Below are 15,902 nucleotides of genomic sequence, written 5' to 3'. Positions count from 1 at the left end.
ATGTTAGTTTGTGCTTCAAGTTACCTGTCCATTCTTGCTGATCAACTTGGGTTTCATTCCATTTAGTCAGTGAGTGAATACATATTTGTTGGAGAAATTGTTTTGGGATTTGGTTGCATAGAAAATTACACTATGGAATGTTGAAAGTATGCTGTAACTGTTGCTGGTTTGATTTGGCTGTGGATCTTAGCTTTATCCAATTTCTCAGTTTCATATTAGTGGTTTGTTGCCATGTTTGATGCCTATCTGCTTAAGGCACAATACTATTTGGTCTTCTGATATTCATTCTAGTCGATCCATTTCTCCTACATACTGATGATTGATTGTTGGTATTTGATACATACTACACCATACAAAGTTTTGAGCTAGTGTTATAGCATGGCCAAAGGACTGGTTTGAATATTCTTTGAATATGGTTGTATCAGGTTATTGGAGTTATAGGACTGCTCCTTTTGAGTTGCTTAGCATCTGTCAGCATTGATGGTAATGAAAGAGATTCTTACAAAAGCCTTATGTGGATTTTGCTAAAGGAGTAGCTTTTTGGACTTGAAGTTGCTTGACCTGGTTGGTTCATCATGATGTTTGCAGCAATGCAATTTTAGATTGCAATTTTCACACAAACTTTGAGAATAATTGTAATTCAAACTCAAATTGGTAAATTTTCCAATGTTGAGTTTGAGGGAGGCTGTTAAGAATATAGATCCTTAGTTAATCAACTAGAGTTAGTTGATAGGTTACCAAGTTGGTTAGAAGATTATAAAGTTAGTTAGAGAGTTAGTTACTCCAAGTAGCTCTATAAATAAATCACTCTATTGTACATTTTACTCATTCTTTTATCAATCTATATTCATTCAATATGAATTTCTATGAGTATCTTCCTCATGAATACTCTTATGCACTCTATCTTGCCGACATTTATGATCTTTATCCCTTCGATTCCATTATCAACTAACTCTAGTTGATTAACTAAGGATCTATATTCTTAACAAAGCTTATATATTAATTAATATTATAAAAATTATAAAAACTTGTCCAAAACTTCTGTTTGGCTTCTTTACATAAGCAGATAAATAAATGAATAAATCTGATAACTTTGATGGAACTTGTGTGTTCAACATATTCAAAAAAAAAATTCAACAAGAAATTAAAACCATTCAAAAAAAACTTTTAAGTTAGGTATTAAATACACATATGTACGTTTATATTCTCTATTGAAAGAAAAAAAAAAAGAATAATTTATTATATTATCTATTATGTGTAAGAGTGGAGTGTTTTTTTTATAAGCAAATGATGAAATTAATAAGGAGTACAATGAGTACTCAAATCCTTACCATTCACAATAAGAAGTTCCTTAAATGCTACTAAGACACATTAAGGGATTATTACACCAATTAAAGAAAGCAAAATTACAAATACGACCGGCTCTCCCTAAAAACCAATACCAAGAGATAACTTTAATACTTTCAAACAGACCTTGAAAATCTGCTACTTCACCTCTAAAAATGTTATTGTTCCTCATTCGCCAAATACTCCATGTTGTTGCTAACCAAATCAAATGACGAATTTTTATTCCCTTTTGGATTTTACCATAACTCCAAATTTAAGAAAATGAAGATAACCTTCATATTTATTAAGAGAGTATCCATACAAGAATTTCTGGTTATATATTAGTCAATTCCACAATTACAAACATTAATTACAAAAGAATTATTTACCAAGGAATATGCCATGTTAAGAATAATCAAGAATACTTTAGAGTATAGTTACAATAATATTAAATATTGACAGTCCTTAATAATAATTCATCATCTTAAGAGTCCAAAAGAAAATCAAATAATCAAATTTTAAAAAATTTGATTTATTACTGTCAAAAAGTCAATAAAAAAATCACAGTGCAAAAGAATAGTAGTACTAGTACTAGTTTTCAAAAGTATAGTATAATCTAAAGATTCAAACATTGATTACACAGGTAACAAGATGGATTAAATATATAATCTAAACATTGATTACACAAATTACCAAATCTTTTGAATTCCACAGTTTTACATTCTAAACTACTTGTTTCATTCAGACAATGAAACAATAACATTGATAAGAACAAAAGTGATAAAAGAAAAAGCATCATAATAACAATACAATAAAAATAAAAGCATCATAATCTATTTTCTGCTAAACAAGCTTCTGAGTTTCCCTCTTTCCAATCTCTCAAGCAACTTTTTAGCACCTGGAATCTCCATCTCAATAAGCTTTTTCAAATACCCTATTGCTCCATATGAAATCATCAACTTCTTGGATTTCTTAGATGAAGAAAGTGATGCAAGACAACAAACTGCATATTTCTTTGCAGTATTTTGTTGACTTGGATCAAGCAATTGAACCAAATTCGGCACACTTTTATCGTCTTTCTTAACTTCTCTTCGATTCTCAGACAAAATCATCAAGCTTGCAATTGCTTGTGCTGCAAGTTCTTTAGCAGTATTTGCTTTAGCCTCAAGCATGTTGATCAATAGAGGTATGCAACCAACTTCACCTAACATTTTCTTCATCTCAATTGTGCTGCAAATTTTGCATATAACCGACACTGCGCCTTGTTTCGCACCTAACGATCCTGACTTCAACACATGAACTAAGCAAGGAAGTATTCCGACAGAAACCAATGTTTCCTCGGGAACCGATCCGACGAGATTCCTCAATGCACCAACTGCAGATTCTTGAGGAAGTGGACCATCAAGATAAGATAAAAGACTCTGCACACCGCCTTCTGATATAACCGATTTTCTTAGACTCTCATTGCTTGCAGTGAGATTCTGCAAACATTCAGCAGCATACTCTTTAGTACCTAACAAAATTCCATTGCTGAGTAGATTGATCATAACCTTAACAACACCTTCTTCAGCCAAAACATTTCTCACTTCCGGAACAGCCGAGATATTCTTCAAAGTACAAGCTGCTGCAGATTGTGAAACAGAATCACCAAACTGACAAAGCTCGATTAACGGAGGAACCCCTCCATGTCCAACAATAGCACGAGTTGTTTCCTCCGACATCGTCAGCCTCTGAAGAGAAACAATAGCCTTTTCTTTACCAAAAGTACTACCTGATTCGACTAGTCTTATAAGAGGTGGCAAAACACCTTCAGAAACTAACCAGTTTTCGAAGCTACCACCTGATTCAACAAGAGAACATATGATACTAACTGTTTTCTCCCTAATCCTTGTTGATGTTGCTGTAAGCAATTGAACCAAAGCAGCAACATTGCTCCTACAAAAAACAGCCAAAACATTCTTCTCATCTTCTCTCATAATATCATGTAATCTATCCAAAGCTTTGTGTTTCGATTCCAAATGACCGATTTGAAGACGTGCAAGTAGTTCCTTTATATTGCCATGTGTTTCAATATCTTCTTCTGCTAAAAAACCAGAAACATTGAATTGCAAAGTAGCTTCACCAAGTACACCGGTTTTCGTTAACAAACTACAATCCTTTAAATTCAAATCAAGCTTTCCAATTAATGCATCAAGATCACTTTGCATTCTTAGTTTACCTTCATACTTTTCCTTCAAACATAACTCAGCTAATTCAATAGCTTCTCTTAGTGTCTTTGATACCGCTTGCAATTGTTCTTTGCAAAGAGCATTCTTTGAAAAACAAGGGTGGCTCGATAAATCGGATAACTTTGATGGAACTTGTTCCAATTTTGAAATGATCATTTTCCATCTAACAAGAAACCCTTTTACCTCTTTTGCTTTTGTAAGAGCAAGAGGAACAAGTTCTTGTGAGTTCAACAACCATTCTTCTGTTGAACATGTGTCAACTGTAATAGCAACTCTACCTTCTTCCACCATGGTAATCAACAAAGCTGTAGAATAGAAGAAAACTAAGCTCAAAGAAATGACCAAACCAAGATACCAATTTGTAGAAAAGGCAATGATATTGTTTGTATAGAAAATTGAAAAGGTTGTGGAGCAGTAGTTATCATAAAATCAGTAAATTATAAATTAAGACTCTATTTGAAAATTCTTATACATAAAAAGATAATAAAAGAGTGGGCCAATATATATAACTTTTCAGTAGTGTTTTAAAAACCAGACCGGCGGTTTAGCGGTTTAGCAGTTCAACTGGTTGAATTGAGAAATACTTTGTATGCCGGTTAGAGTTTACCTTCGGTCGATTCTTATTCTATTAAAACTAAATCGAATTAGGTTGAACTGCTTTGATTGGTTCAACCGGTTTACTTTTTTCCCAAAAGAAACTCACTCGATTGAACTGAAGTTCAATCAATCAAAAAGTCGTACCGATTCAATCTCAAGTCCGGTTTTTAAATCATTGTATTTTAGAATATCATGATCACACAAGAAGCTTGTTTACTCACACATCATGACTTGACCATAAAATGTGATGTACATGTACCTAAAATGAGGCTACCCTACAAGTATTTCTCTTACTTTAGAAAGTAATCATTTAATACCCTTTGGAAAATTCCAAAAACATAGTATTAAATTTTGACATGAAAGATAAAGTATAGTTTATGAGAATGGCTGTTGATGAAAATGAAGGAATTGGCGTGTAACTACTAACAATAAAAATACATTTCAATTAAGAAGCCGTCGGTGGATATTATTTTTATACAAACAAATCTTAATCATTAGGCTTAAAAAGCTCCACCCCTCACAATTGGTAAAAGATATAATAAGTGTTACTTTTTAGGGCATTTTAGTCATTGAAACAACTTTAGAAGGGTTGGTGGAAAGAATAACATAGTTAATGTAAAGTTTTGATATGATATCTATCTACTAAAGAGTTGCTAAAAAGTAGAGTTCTTAGATGTGTTTTTCCATCTTTGTCCTCATAAAAATAGGAGTAACAAATTAACAATATGAGAAAAAGATAAGCTTTACTTTGAAGAGAAGACACAACTCACTATCTACAACAAGTTGTATGCAATACAAGTATATATCCAATCAATAATCAATTATTACTATTAACATTATTTTGCTTAAATAAATAAATAAAAATGGTGCTGAAGTGAAAAATGGTTAAAAAAATTCATGAGAAATTGAGAAAAGAAAGAAAAAATAATAATTTAAATAGAATATACCTCAAACAAACTTTGACTTGCTGAATATTCAAAGAATTGATCCTATCAAATGCTATTACCAATTTGTCTTCCCTGTAAATCAAAAAAAGACATAGAAATTAGATTATTAGAAACTCCACAAACATATATAGCTTAAAAATAGAAGAAAAATTCACAAAAATAAATAAAATAAATAAAAACTAGAAAAAGAAAACAGAAAAGAGAAGAAAATGAAGAAAAAAACAGAATTTTCCTTTCCTGAAAAAAGAGATTAAATCAAAGCAAAGAAGCAAAAAAAAGAAAGAAAAAAAAATACTAACCTTTTAAGAATGAGTAACTAACAAAACAAGCTTATATAGCTTAATCTTGAAACTTTAAACTCAATCACAGTCACAGAATCACAGAACCAAAGATACACAATAGTCTATAGAGAGAGCACTTCACCAAACTTTGAAAAACTTTGCTTTGAAAACTCAGCTTATAACATTCACTTTTTGAAATGCAAATGCTTCCAAACTCATCAATCAAAAGATACAGCTGGAATTTACATTGAAATCGTAATCTTTAATTTATGAGAATCAGTAACTTCTTCTATATCATAATTGAGAATCGGAACTTAAAAAGCTCTTAAAAATAACATTTAATCACAACCCATAATTCAAAATTTGAACTTTTTCAGTTTCTCTAAGAAATGGAAGTGAATGTTTGATTTGGGTTAGATGGGTTAAATGTTGAGATGATTCGGTGATTGGACGGTTGAGATTGTTCTGTGACAGAAACGTTACCGTTGGGATTAGTTAAAATTTGAAAATGCTAAGGATTTTTTGTTTTTTTTTTATTTATCTTACGTTACCAAGATGCAGGAAAGTGACACGTGTAATGTGGGGTCGGGTAATACTTTTCAAAATGGTTGAAGTGATACACGTGTGAAGTAGACAGGTTAATGATGAAGATCTTAGAACTGTGTTCATTGTTTACATTCAGTTCACTGTTTTGAATTTGTTACATTTGACCTGGTTTTTGCGGTGTAATTACGAAGATGCCATCGATGTTTGTCTTGTAATTTGAGTTGAGGGAGCGTATGTGATTGTCTTTTTCTTTTAGAACAGCACAAGTGGGGTTGTAATTTTGTTTTGAGTGAATCAAGTGGGTTGTATTGTGTACTGTACTACTACTAATAGTAAATTAGTAAGTTGATTAATTATAGAATAGAGTAATTATAAATTGTAATAAAGTTGATTAATTTATGAAAATTTATTTCAATACAATTTTTTTTTTTTGGTCTATGAAGTGATAATCTATCGAAATTAAATCACATATAATTGTGAGATTCTGAGTTCGAACCCGTGTCATGACGTTCGGCCTAACAATTTTGATAAAAAAAGGCAAATGATCAAGAAAGGCAAGCAATTCTCTATAATTGGAGAGATAATAGAGTAGAGAGAACTAAAATTACCAATAGGACTTGGTGGTCGAGTGTCAAGGGTTATGTCGAAAGCTTGGTTTCGTATCAATGAAAGTAAGTTCCTATTGGATGATTTACTTATTTGAATGTGTTAATTCATGTATGTTGTGTGAATATTTTCTTCTGATTATTTTGATTCGATTGTATTGTTGAATTTCTATTGGCTATTGTTAATAGTTTCGAGTTTGACACTCTCTAAACTGAAGATGATTTTTTTATATCCTTAGATCTATAGGAAACAAAAAAAAAAAAAAAAAAGGATTGTCTTATTTCTTCAAACTCGTATTAATTTAATTTACTTCAAAATTTGTTATTGATAGTCTACTTTCAGGTTTGGAGGTGGGTTATCTATGCATAACTTAAGCAAAGCATAAAGACACCATTGCAAATTAATATGCATATATAATTGGATATTCTTCTTGTTCAGAAGATTATGGAGAAAATTAAAGTTTTGTCTTGGCGCTGGTATCTTTGGGACCCTTTCAGATGAATGTTGAGGTGATAGTAAGGAGATATCTGGGAAGCATTTGAGGCTATTGGCAAAATTGCTTATCTTAGTTTTTTCTCTTTTAATATATTGGATATATGTTGGACACTGATACTTTTGAAGTATATGAGTATCATTGACTGTTTTAATTAGAATGAGACTTTGTATTGTAATTAGACTATGCTATTTGCTGCTTTTGTTTTTATTTTTCTTAGATAAACTGTGTTTTGTTATGGTTCCTAGTTGAATTGAGATACAACGTACTTAGTGAAATTTTGCCTTCTTTTTCTTGCATTTTCTATTATTAAGGCCTAATAGGAAGTTTTAGTTTAAACCCACTTTTGTTAATTTGATGGTATTTGCTTGGGACCTAGGAATGTGATTTTCCTTAAGGTCTTAGGTTCGATTCATTCTATACACAGAGAAAATACAATTGAAAGATGGCTCAAATGCATATCAATGCTTCTATTTTTTTTTTTGTGTAAACCTGGTATCATTACGCGCAACTGCAGAGACTAATTCATCGAGCCTTGTGGGATCAAAATGGGTGGCAAACTCTCTCTAAGAGTTTTAACTCTCTCTAAGGGATCGAACCCAGAACCTTGGTTAAGCTAGAAGATTGTGTCATTTTTAGCTTTTTGGTAGTAGTGAATAAATGAAGGTTAAAAAAAGTATAATATTTTGTTTTATATCTATTGAGAATAAATGAGATGCGTTTGCCGGGAGTCGAACCCGGGTCTATTGCTTGGAAGGCAATTATCCTAACCGTTGGACTACAAACGCTTGATGCCTTGTTTTAGAATTTATTGGTAATGAAACAAGTTGCTCAATTTAGATGAATATACATATTTTGAATTAAATTAATTTAGACTTTTTATAAATAAAGTCAAACTATTCTCTATAACTTGAGAGATAATACAGTAGAGAGAACTAAAATTACCGATAAGACTTTGTGGTCGAGTGTTAAGGTTTATGTCGAAAGCTTGGTTTCATATCATTGAAAGTAAGTTCGTATTGGATGATTTACTTATTTTAATGTGTTAATTCATGTATGGTTGTGTGAATATTTTCTTCTGATGATTTGGATTTGATTGTATTGTTGAATTTCTATTGGCTATTGTTAATAGTTTTGAGTTTGACACTCTCTAAGCTGAATGTACTCTTTTTGCTTTTATATTTATTATAAGCTAGAAGCTGATGAAGTTTTTATATCCTTAGATTAGATCTATATATGAGAAAAGGGAAAGCAAAAACAGAATTTTCTTATTTCTTCAAACTCGTATTAATTTAATTTACTTCAAAATTTGTTATTGATAATAGTCTACTACATAAGTTGTGTGTTGAGGTAATAGCAGATTAGCAGGGTGTTTTCAAGGAAGCAAAATATTGAAAATGTAAGTATTGGGATGACAATTGTGTCTTTATTAGTTGCTACAAAGTATCAGAGATATATCTAAAGAGTTTCGGTGAAAATATTTCCAAAACGAAATAAATAAAAATATTGGATACTTTATGGGTAAATATCATGAAGTATCAGACACGTATCAGTATTGGATATGTGTTGGACACGGATAGTCTTGAAGTATCTGAGCTTCATAGACTGTTTTAAGTAGATTGAGAGTTTGTATTGTAATTAGACTATGCTATATGCTGCTTTGATTTTTTATTTTTCATTCTTTTCTGATATTGTATCTGCAGATATAGTACTAGTATATATGCTCCACGTAAACTATTGTGGTATGGTAACGGTGATGATTGTTTGCCTCATTTGAATGAGTTGATGCTTCATTTAGGATAATTTGTTCTGCAAATTTCAATATCAAGCTTCATATATTTGTGAAATTCATGAAATCCACATTGCTTGGGAAACGGATTTCTTGCTGTTACAGCAGAACGTTGTAACAGCTAAGAGCCGTCCGATTAGAATTGTGTGGCTGTAATCATTTCCGGTAATTTGTACTCCCTCCGGACATAAATATAAGAAGAAAAAACTATTTACGCGGTGTTTAAGAAATTTAGTTAAGTGTAGTTAATTTTCTTGATTTAATGCAAAACATAGTTAAGTTTACTATATTACCCATTTTGAAAAGTGTAAAAGTGAAATAAATGTCTAAAATAAAATAGAATTAAATAAGAATATATTAGGAACAGTAGTATTAATCAATTTAAAAGTAGTTAACTTTTACGGATTTGAGATTCCCTGCAGTTAAAAACCACAAAGTTTGACGCTGTTTTCAAACTCGGCTGTCCATTATTAATCGGACGGTTCAGATCAATAAAGTTAAAAAGTGATTCAAAATGATCTGAACCACACATTTGAGATCAGACGGCTGTAATTTAAAACTGCTTGAAAACAGTGGCTAACTTTACAGCATGAAATCTGATCCCAACTTTTACTTATAATAGTGACCAAAATTTGAAGTGTTTTTTGCTTATATTTATGTCAGGAAGGAGTACATGAGTTAATCTGATCTGTTCGATCTGTTAATGAACAGCTGAGATGCGCTGTAGCAAATCCTGGTCTCATTGCTTGGTTGCCATTACCCTGCAGAGTTATAACATCGACAAGAAAAAAAATTGTTGTAAACCACTGACACCTATTATAACAAATTATTTTCTTAAAAAACATGAATTATTTTAAGGAGAAAACTTAGCTCAAGTACCATACATTTTTTTGGTCCTATTCTCCACTTAAAATTTGACACATCAACAATTTTTTTCATATCAGCTTTTAACAAATTATTCTTCACTTAAATAAGATGTTGTGTCAAATATCAAGTGGGGAGCATAACCAAAAGAATGTATGATACTTGACAAGTAAAATCTAATTGTACGCTTGGTTTGAGAGGGGAGAAGAAAACGTCACAAATTCATTTCATAATTTTCAAAGACTTGAATTTAGGCAAGCAAGATACTGAGATTTTCAAATCAAGTGACCAAGTGAGTGTGAAGGTCATGATCTATGTTGCCTAGGTACGGGTACGGTACCAGTATCCGGTACCGGTACGCGGTACGACATTTTTAGAAAATTTAAAGTATGAGTACATTAATATAAAATATTAGAAAAATTATTTTTAAGTGAATTATTATCATCATGCTTTGAAGATTTAATTTTTTGTCTACCGTCTCAACTATTTTCATAAAAAATAAGAGATAATTAAAATATAATAAAAAATTATAATATTTTAAGAGATTTTTCAACAGCTAATATATTTTTTTCTGTATTCATCATCATAAATCAACCAAATAAAAATGGGTACGAAATCGGTGCGTACCATACGAGTACCATGGAGTATCCGGTACTGATACGTACCCGGTACAAGTACTTCACCATTTTAGGAGTACTCATGCTACATAGGTCATGACATGATTTGAAATTCATGGAAAGCTTCGAGGTAACTGAAATTTGCACTGCCATGGATCTAACTTTAGATCAAGGTCCTAAATTATATTTTGCATTTATCATAATAAAAGTCACATTTAAAAGGAAAATGGATAAAAGTCCTAAAAGTAACAATTTTAAAAAACAGAAAATAAAACTATTCAAATCAACTTATTTCAAAGAATTTTTAGATTAGAATTTAAAAAAAAAAATCAATAACAAAAAGATAAAACTCTGGGAGTTTGACGGTAGCATTAGTCTTAAAAAAATATAATCTTGACAAAAAAAAAAACTCATAAAATTATATACCGGTAATCTAGTTAAAGATTTAAACATGTTACCCTACAACTATAATTGAGTTCAACTTGCTCAACAAAAGTCCTGTTAAAGAACCTTATAACAAAATAGCATGCCTTGTCACCAAATAAACATGTCAGACTCACTATTTTGGAACATCTGAAAGTCGGATTCAAAATTTGAAATTTGAGACCAGTCGGACTCCAACCTAAAAATAATACTAGATCCAAACAGCAAATAAGACAACTCGTTGATCCATCTCATTCTCATAGGATGCTACTTGCAACTGATTGTTCAATAATTAACCAAGTTTAACTTTAAATAATTACACTATTGAGCAAAATCCAAGATTCAGAAAATGACAAAGCAAAAAAGTAATATATAGAAAGTAAAAACAAAATATGCAGGATGTGTGATGTGTCTACAAGATTAAAGAAGGTTTGTGGCTCCTATCAATATATGAACATGCAACTAGGATGAGGATTACCCTTGGTTCAAATTAAGGTTAAATTAATCAATTTTCAAAAGAAAACCCATAAAACTTGATGAGTAACATAACTGTATCTAATAGTATATAACTATGTCTTTGCAGATTGCACATTAGATCCTAACCATACATAAGAGTAAATACAATTAATAAGTTTGGGTTTTCTTGCTGCCAAACTATGGACTGACATAAGTTGGAATGAAATGAGATTTTGGTCTAGCAACAATACATTACAATTCTATTCAGCTGCCTCAGGATCGTGACCGTGACCGCGACCTATCACGAGGTGGGGGAGATCGGCTACATGAAAAGTAATATAATCAATATATATATATATACCAAACAAAAACTTCAAAGCAAATAACCAATTTAATTGTATCATACCTATCATATCTCCCATTTGGGCTCTCAGCTCGTTCATACTTGGGGCTTCCTCTTGGTTCAGGTCTGGAAGCTGGACTTGATCTACGAGGTGGTGGAGATCGGCTACATGAACAGTGAAAGTATTGTAAAAATATAATGTGATGTATACAGCACTACCCAAAAAAACAAAATTACTTGGATCATACCTATCATATCTACCATTCACTGGGCTTTCAGCTCGTTCATACTTGGGGCTTCCTCTTGGTTCTGGTCTGGAAGCTGGATTTGAACCACGGCCATAATCCGGGCTACCCCTACCTCTGCGGTAAGGACTTGGGGACCTGCCACGACCATACCTACCCTCAGGGGAACCACGACCTCTTCTATCAGGACTGTACCCATCCTTTTTGACATCGTCATCTCTTATAGCATACTCAACTGTTATAACACGGTCCATAAACTTGCTGCACATCAATTCAAGTATAAAGCAAATGAGCCATTAACATATATAGCCCCTTATCCTCATTCATCTTCATTAAGGTAGTGGAATGTACTAAGTTGCTAATGGATAAAACTTCTAAAGGGAAAAATAATTACTATTCAATAATTAATTACAACCTCAGGTTAGTTGCTTCCAATGCTTTGGTGGCTTCCTCCTGGGTTTCAAACTGGATAAAAGCAAAATTCCTTCTGATCCTTAAATTTGATATTTTCCCATAGGGATCAAAGTGTCTCTCTAAATCCCTTGTCCTGGTGTGAACAGGATCAAAATTAATAATAAACAAAGTCTTTGATGGTCTTGTATTAGTTGAAGATTTCTTTGAATCACCACCAGACCTTCTGTTGTCGCGTTCTTGCTACAAATCATAATATAATAACACTATGAATACGTTGAAATACACAGGATGACTTAAATAATTGCAAAATCCTTCATTAAGAAAATAACACAAGCAGAAGCTGCAATAAAAAGTTCATTTGAATGCATGTGCATGTGTCACACAAATAAGAACAACGCACCAGAACTATATTGATTCTAATGAAAAATCTAACAAAATGTGGTGTAAAGTTTCCCAAAAGATTGATCAAAATGATCCCAAAGTGTCAAGCTTTAAAGTAAGTACATGATGCAACAATACAATTAATATTGTTTAGCGATCCCTGATGCAGTTTACTATTACAACGTACCTTAGTCCACTCAACACGAATTCGGCGCCCCTTTCTACCAAATTCAGTTTGATCAAGTCGTCTGATTGCATACTCAGCATCACGTTCGTCTTCCATGTAGATAAAAGCAAAACCTGTAAAACGAGAATGTTAAAAATAAAACCACACAGAAATGTTTCAGTTTCACATTTGAAGACTCCTTTCATGAAGATGGTGTGGGGAGGAACGCCGCATCAGCATATCAGATATGAGATAAATTCAACATAAAACAGAAATAAACTGTCAGGAAGTACCACAACACCTGCCACATTTGCGAAATCATCATGGTTCATATGTTGAAACATGTCGGAAATTGAACACTGAGCAAAAGTCATGAGGAATGAAAAAGTATGAATGCTGAGGGAATGCAGAATGGCAAGGCTAGGGCAGATCAGATTATTTCTTCTGGAAAAATACAAGAAGGAGAAGCTGGGGCACATTCTATAAAAGAAATGCAGAGAAGCACATCCGTCCAAGAAGAGCATGGACATTCCAACTTTCCAAGTAATCCTGTCACAAAGAAATTGTTGAGTATGGGGGTTCATATTTTATTGACAGTTTTTCTGCTTTTTAAAGGAAAACAAAATGTACATCCACTCAAAAGTAACTGGTCAAAGAACATCATCTTGACCCTTTTAAGAATCATATGAAAATGGAAATCACAGTTGAAGATGAAAACACGCTCCAATTGAAATTCAAGATGAAAACAGAAAGTTCAAAAAGCTAAGGCCAAAAGAAAATGAAAATATCAGCCCTTGTACAGTTGTACTTGGTATCCTATGCATTAGTATAAATGCAAGGCAAACAATTTGTTTCATTTCTTTATATTTTAAAATATTTTTGTGGGCATGTCCAAATTGATATCGAAAAAGAGTAAACGATTTCTTTGAAAAACAGTTGCTTTCAATGGTTGTACATAACATTTTCCTTTCTCCAAACAGTACTATAACCCCACTGCAACTCAACACAAGAGGAGACTTTCATCTTGACTTCAAATTCGTCAAACACCACCATCCATCATGCAACTCCTTTCACCAACCTGGGACCCAGCTTTTACAAAACATAACTTACCACGGTAATTTCCTATCCGGACAAACAATCTAACAAACCACCAAGTAATAACATGTCTAGCAAAAAAATCCAGCAAATTCAGCACAACAAAGCAAACTGCTCACAATTATCAGCCAAAAAAATAATGCTTGGCCACCCAATTTACCAAACTTACAATTGAAAAGACATGCCCTAGTAAAAGAATACCTAGTATGTCACTAAATGAGCTACAAAATCAGTAAGACACTGTTTGTACAAACAGCTTAATTATAACTATAAGCATTCATCATATAAATGCTTATGTATCAGTTATTTTTATAATAAAAGATAAAAACTAACAAAGTCAACGTATTTTCATTAGTAAACCACTAAATCAGTCCCCGATTTTGTAAGGCACGCTTAAATAGTTCTCTGACTCTGTTAATTTTTTTCTTTGGTATTAGCCCTCTGGTTTCCAGGGGAAAGGGGGCCCCATAATCGAGAGTTCGACCGCGAGGTTAGGAAAGTCTGGCCAAGAATTGTTCCCACCAGGAATCGAACTCGGGTTCTCCCGAACGATCCGTCCTAGGGGAGCTCGTTAACCACTTGAGCCCAATGTCTTGGTTTAAATTTTTTTCATATTAGTTAGTCCTTCAAAGAATATGTTAAGGAGTAAGGACCAAATTGATAGTAAGTTGTAAAATATAAGGATTTAACTGATAGTAAGTGGTTAAATATATGGACCAATTTGACAGTTTAATAAAATCAAAGACCTTTTGAAATATTCATAAAGTCAAAAACCTATGAGAGTGTCTTACTACAAAGTCAGGGACTTATTTTGTTGTTTACTATTTTCATATAAGCTATAAGCTACTTTCATAAACTAATAAACTATCCTGAAAACAACTTAAGCCGTGTAAGTTGTTTCTATAAGCTCTCTCAAACAAGTGCTCATGCCATTACATAAGCTAAAATAAACCAATACAAATTAGTCCTAAATCACTAATTGAGCTACAGAAACATCACATTAAAGCTAAAACTTAAACTAAACAATAATTTAACAAACTCAAAAGTAAACTTATAGCTCAAAAAATTCATATGATGGAGAATTTCATACCGGACTTCAAGTCCACTCTATCAATCTTCCCGTATTTTCTGAAAAGCCTCTCAACATCAGATTGTCTTGCGTCGAAATCCAGATTTCCGCAAAAGATAGGCTTCATTTTGCAACCAACAACCTGTAATACAATGTAAGAAAAAAGGGATAATTGAGATTTGGAAATTGTGAAATTGAATGGAAAAGAGAACGAAATTAGACGAATAGTCGGAGAAATGAGAAGGAGATGTACCGGATTTGATGCTCCGGAGATGGATCGGTACCTTTTCGGAGGGAGATAGGGTTTGCGAGTGAAACCCTAGATTTGAGATTTGGGAATTTACTACAAATCGCAAGGGAGAGAGAAAGTAGTGATACAGACAAACACTTCAGTCATAAGCATTGTATAGTCCGAACCAAAACGCAGCGTTTGGTGGATGCCCTTCTCTAACCTTAATTTTCTATTGCCTTAATGGTCCCCTATTTTAGAATTTAGTAAAATTAGATGGCTGGCCGTGTGTTGGACGGGTTCGGCGGAGCATGATTTATATATCAATTATGGTTGTTATGAGGTAAGGAAGTTAGTCATAAGCATATGAAAATTTCTTAGGGGGAGTATTATTTATATATTAATCATGGATGATATGAGCCGAGGAAGCTAGTCATAAGCATACAGAAATTACTTCGGGGGAGCATCATTTATATATCAATCATGGATGTAAAGGATATGGTGCAATATATGAATATATCATGTAGTGTAATAAAGTGTACAAATTATGATAGGTTAGCACAAAAAAAGTACGAACCATTGTTGATAATTATGGCGCAAAAACTAAAAATTTAGATAAGCGGCATGTAGAAATTACAAACCTTTGTATCAGGAACGCATAAAAATTACGAATCTATGTGAATGCTCAAATATCGAAGTATCATGAAACTTATATGACGCAGAGATTAAGAAACTCTCTGTTAGAAGATGACCTAAAGCGCAAAAATTAAGAAATTCTATTAGAAGG

At 32.6% G+C, this 15,902-nt stretch overlaps 2 protein-coding genes and 1 non-coding gene across 10 annotated transcripts; all 3 read right to left on the bottom strand.

Moving 5' to 3' along the window:
* Positions 1-1,961: 1,961 nt before the first annotated feature.
* On the bottom strand, positions 1,962-5,892 carry LOC123898789 (protein CELLULOSE SYNTHASE INTERACTIVE 3-like). The gene is made up of 3 exons (XM_045949801.1): positions 5,398-5,892; positions 5,099-5,170; positions 1,962-3,859 (listed from the first exon to the last, which is right to left on the bottom strand). The coding sequence occupies exon 3, from the start codon at positions 3,843-3,845 to the stop codon at positions 2,160-2,162; it is 1,686 nt and encodes a 561-aa protein (XP_045805757.1). The 5' UTR covers positions 3,846-3,859; positions 5,099-5,170; positions 5,398-5,892; the 3' UTR covers positions 1,962-2,159.
* A 1,848-nt stretch (positions 5,893-7,740) lies between these two features.
* TRNAG-UCC lies at positions 7,741-7,812 on the bottom strand. Its single transcript has one exon. It is a non-coding gene; the product is annotated as a tRNA-Gly (tRNA).
* Positions 7,813-11,250: 3,438 nt separating this feature from the next.
* On the bottom strand, positions 11,251-15,352 carry LOC123897682 (serine/arginine-rich splicing factor RS41-like). 8 transcript variants are annotated; one of them, XM_045948411.1, is made up of 7 exons: positions 15,171-15,352; positions 14,908-15,028; positions 12,744-12,856; positions 12,177-12,415; positions 11,765-12,022; positions 11,580-11,681; positions 11,251-11,495 (listed from the first exon to the last, which is right to left on the bottom strand). In XM_045948411.1, exons 2-7 carry the CDS (start codon positions 15,011-15,013, stop codon positions 11,447-11,449), a joined length of 867 nt encoding a protein of 288 aa, XP_045804367.1. In that variant the 5' UTR covers positions 15,014-15,028; positions 15,171-15,352; the 3' UTR covers positions 11,251-11,446. The 8 variants fall into 8 exon arrangements, with proteins under 8 accessions (XP_045804367.1, XP_045804369.1, XP_045804366.1 ...); XM_045948413.1 differs by having other exon boundaries at positions 13,024-15,028; positions 15,140-15,351; XM_045948410.1 differs by having other exon boundaries at positions 15,140-15,324.
* Between the last annotated feature and the right edge of the window lie 550 nt (positions 15,353-15,902).

This window comes from Trifolium pratense, linkage group LG7 (genome assembly GCF_020283565.1).
Source record: "Trifolium pratense cultivar HEN17-A07 linkage group LG7, ARS_RC_1.1, whole genome shotgun sequence".
Lineage (NCBI taxonomy): Eukaryota > Viridiplantae > Streptophyta > Magnoliopsida > Fabales > Fabaceae > Trifolium > Trifolium pratense.
The sequence above is the reverse complement of the archived record's forward strand: the minus strand, read 5'-3'. Positions and strand labels throughout refer to the sequence as shown.

Coding starts and splice junctions, on each gene's coding strand:
- LOC123898789 (XM_045949801.1), bottom strand. CDS start 3,845: ATGGTGGAAGAAGGTAGAGTTGCTATTACAGTTGACACATGTTCAACA.
- LOC123897682 (XM_045948406.1), bottom strand. CDS start 13,252: ATGTCCATGCTCTTCTTGGACGGATGTGCTTCTCTGCATTTCTTTTAT. Junction 12,857..13,023: donor TGATTTCGCAAATGTGGCAG/GTGTTGTGGTAC, acceptor CTCGTTTTACAG/GTTTTGCTTTTATCTACATG. Junction 12,023..12,176: donor TTGGAAGCAACTAACCTGAG/GTTGTAATTAAT, acceptor ATTGATGTGCAG/CAAGTTTATGGACCGTGTTA.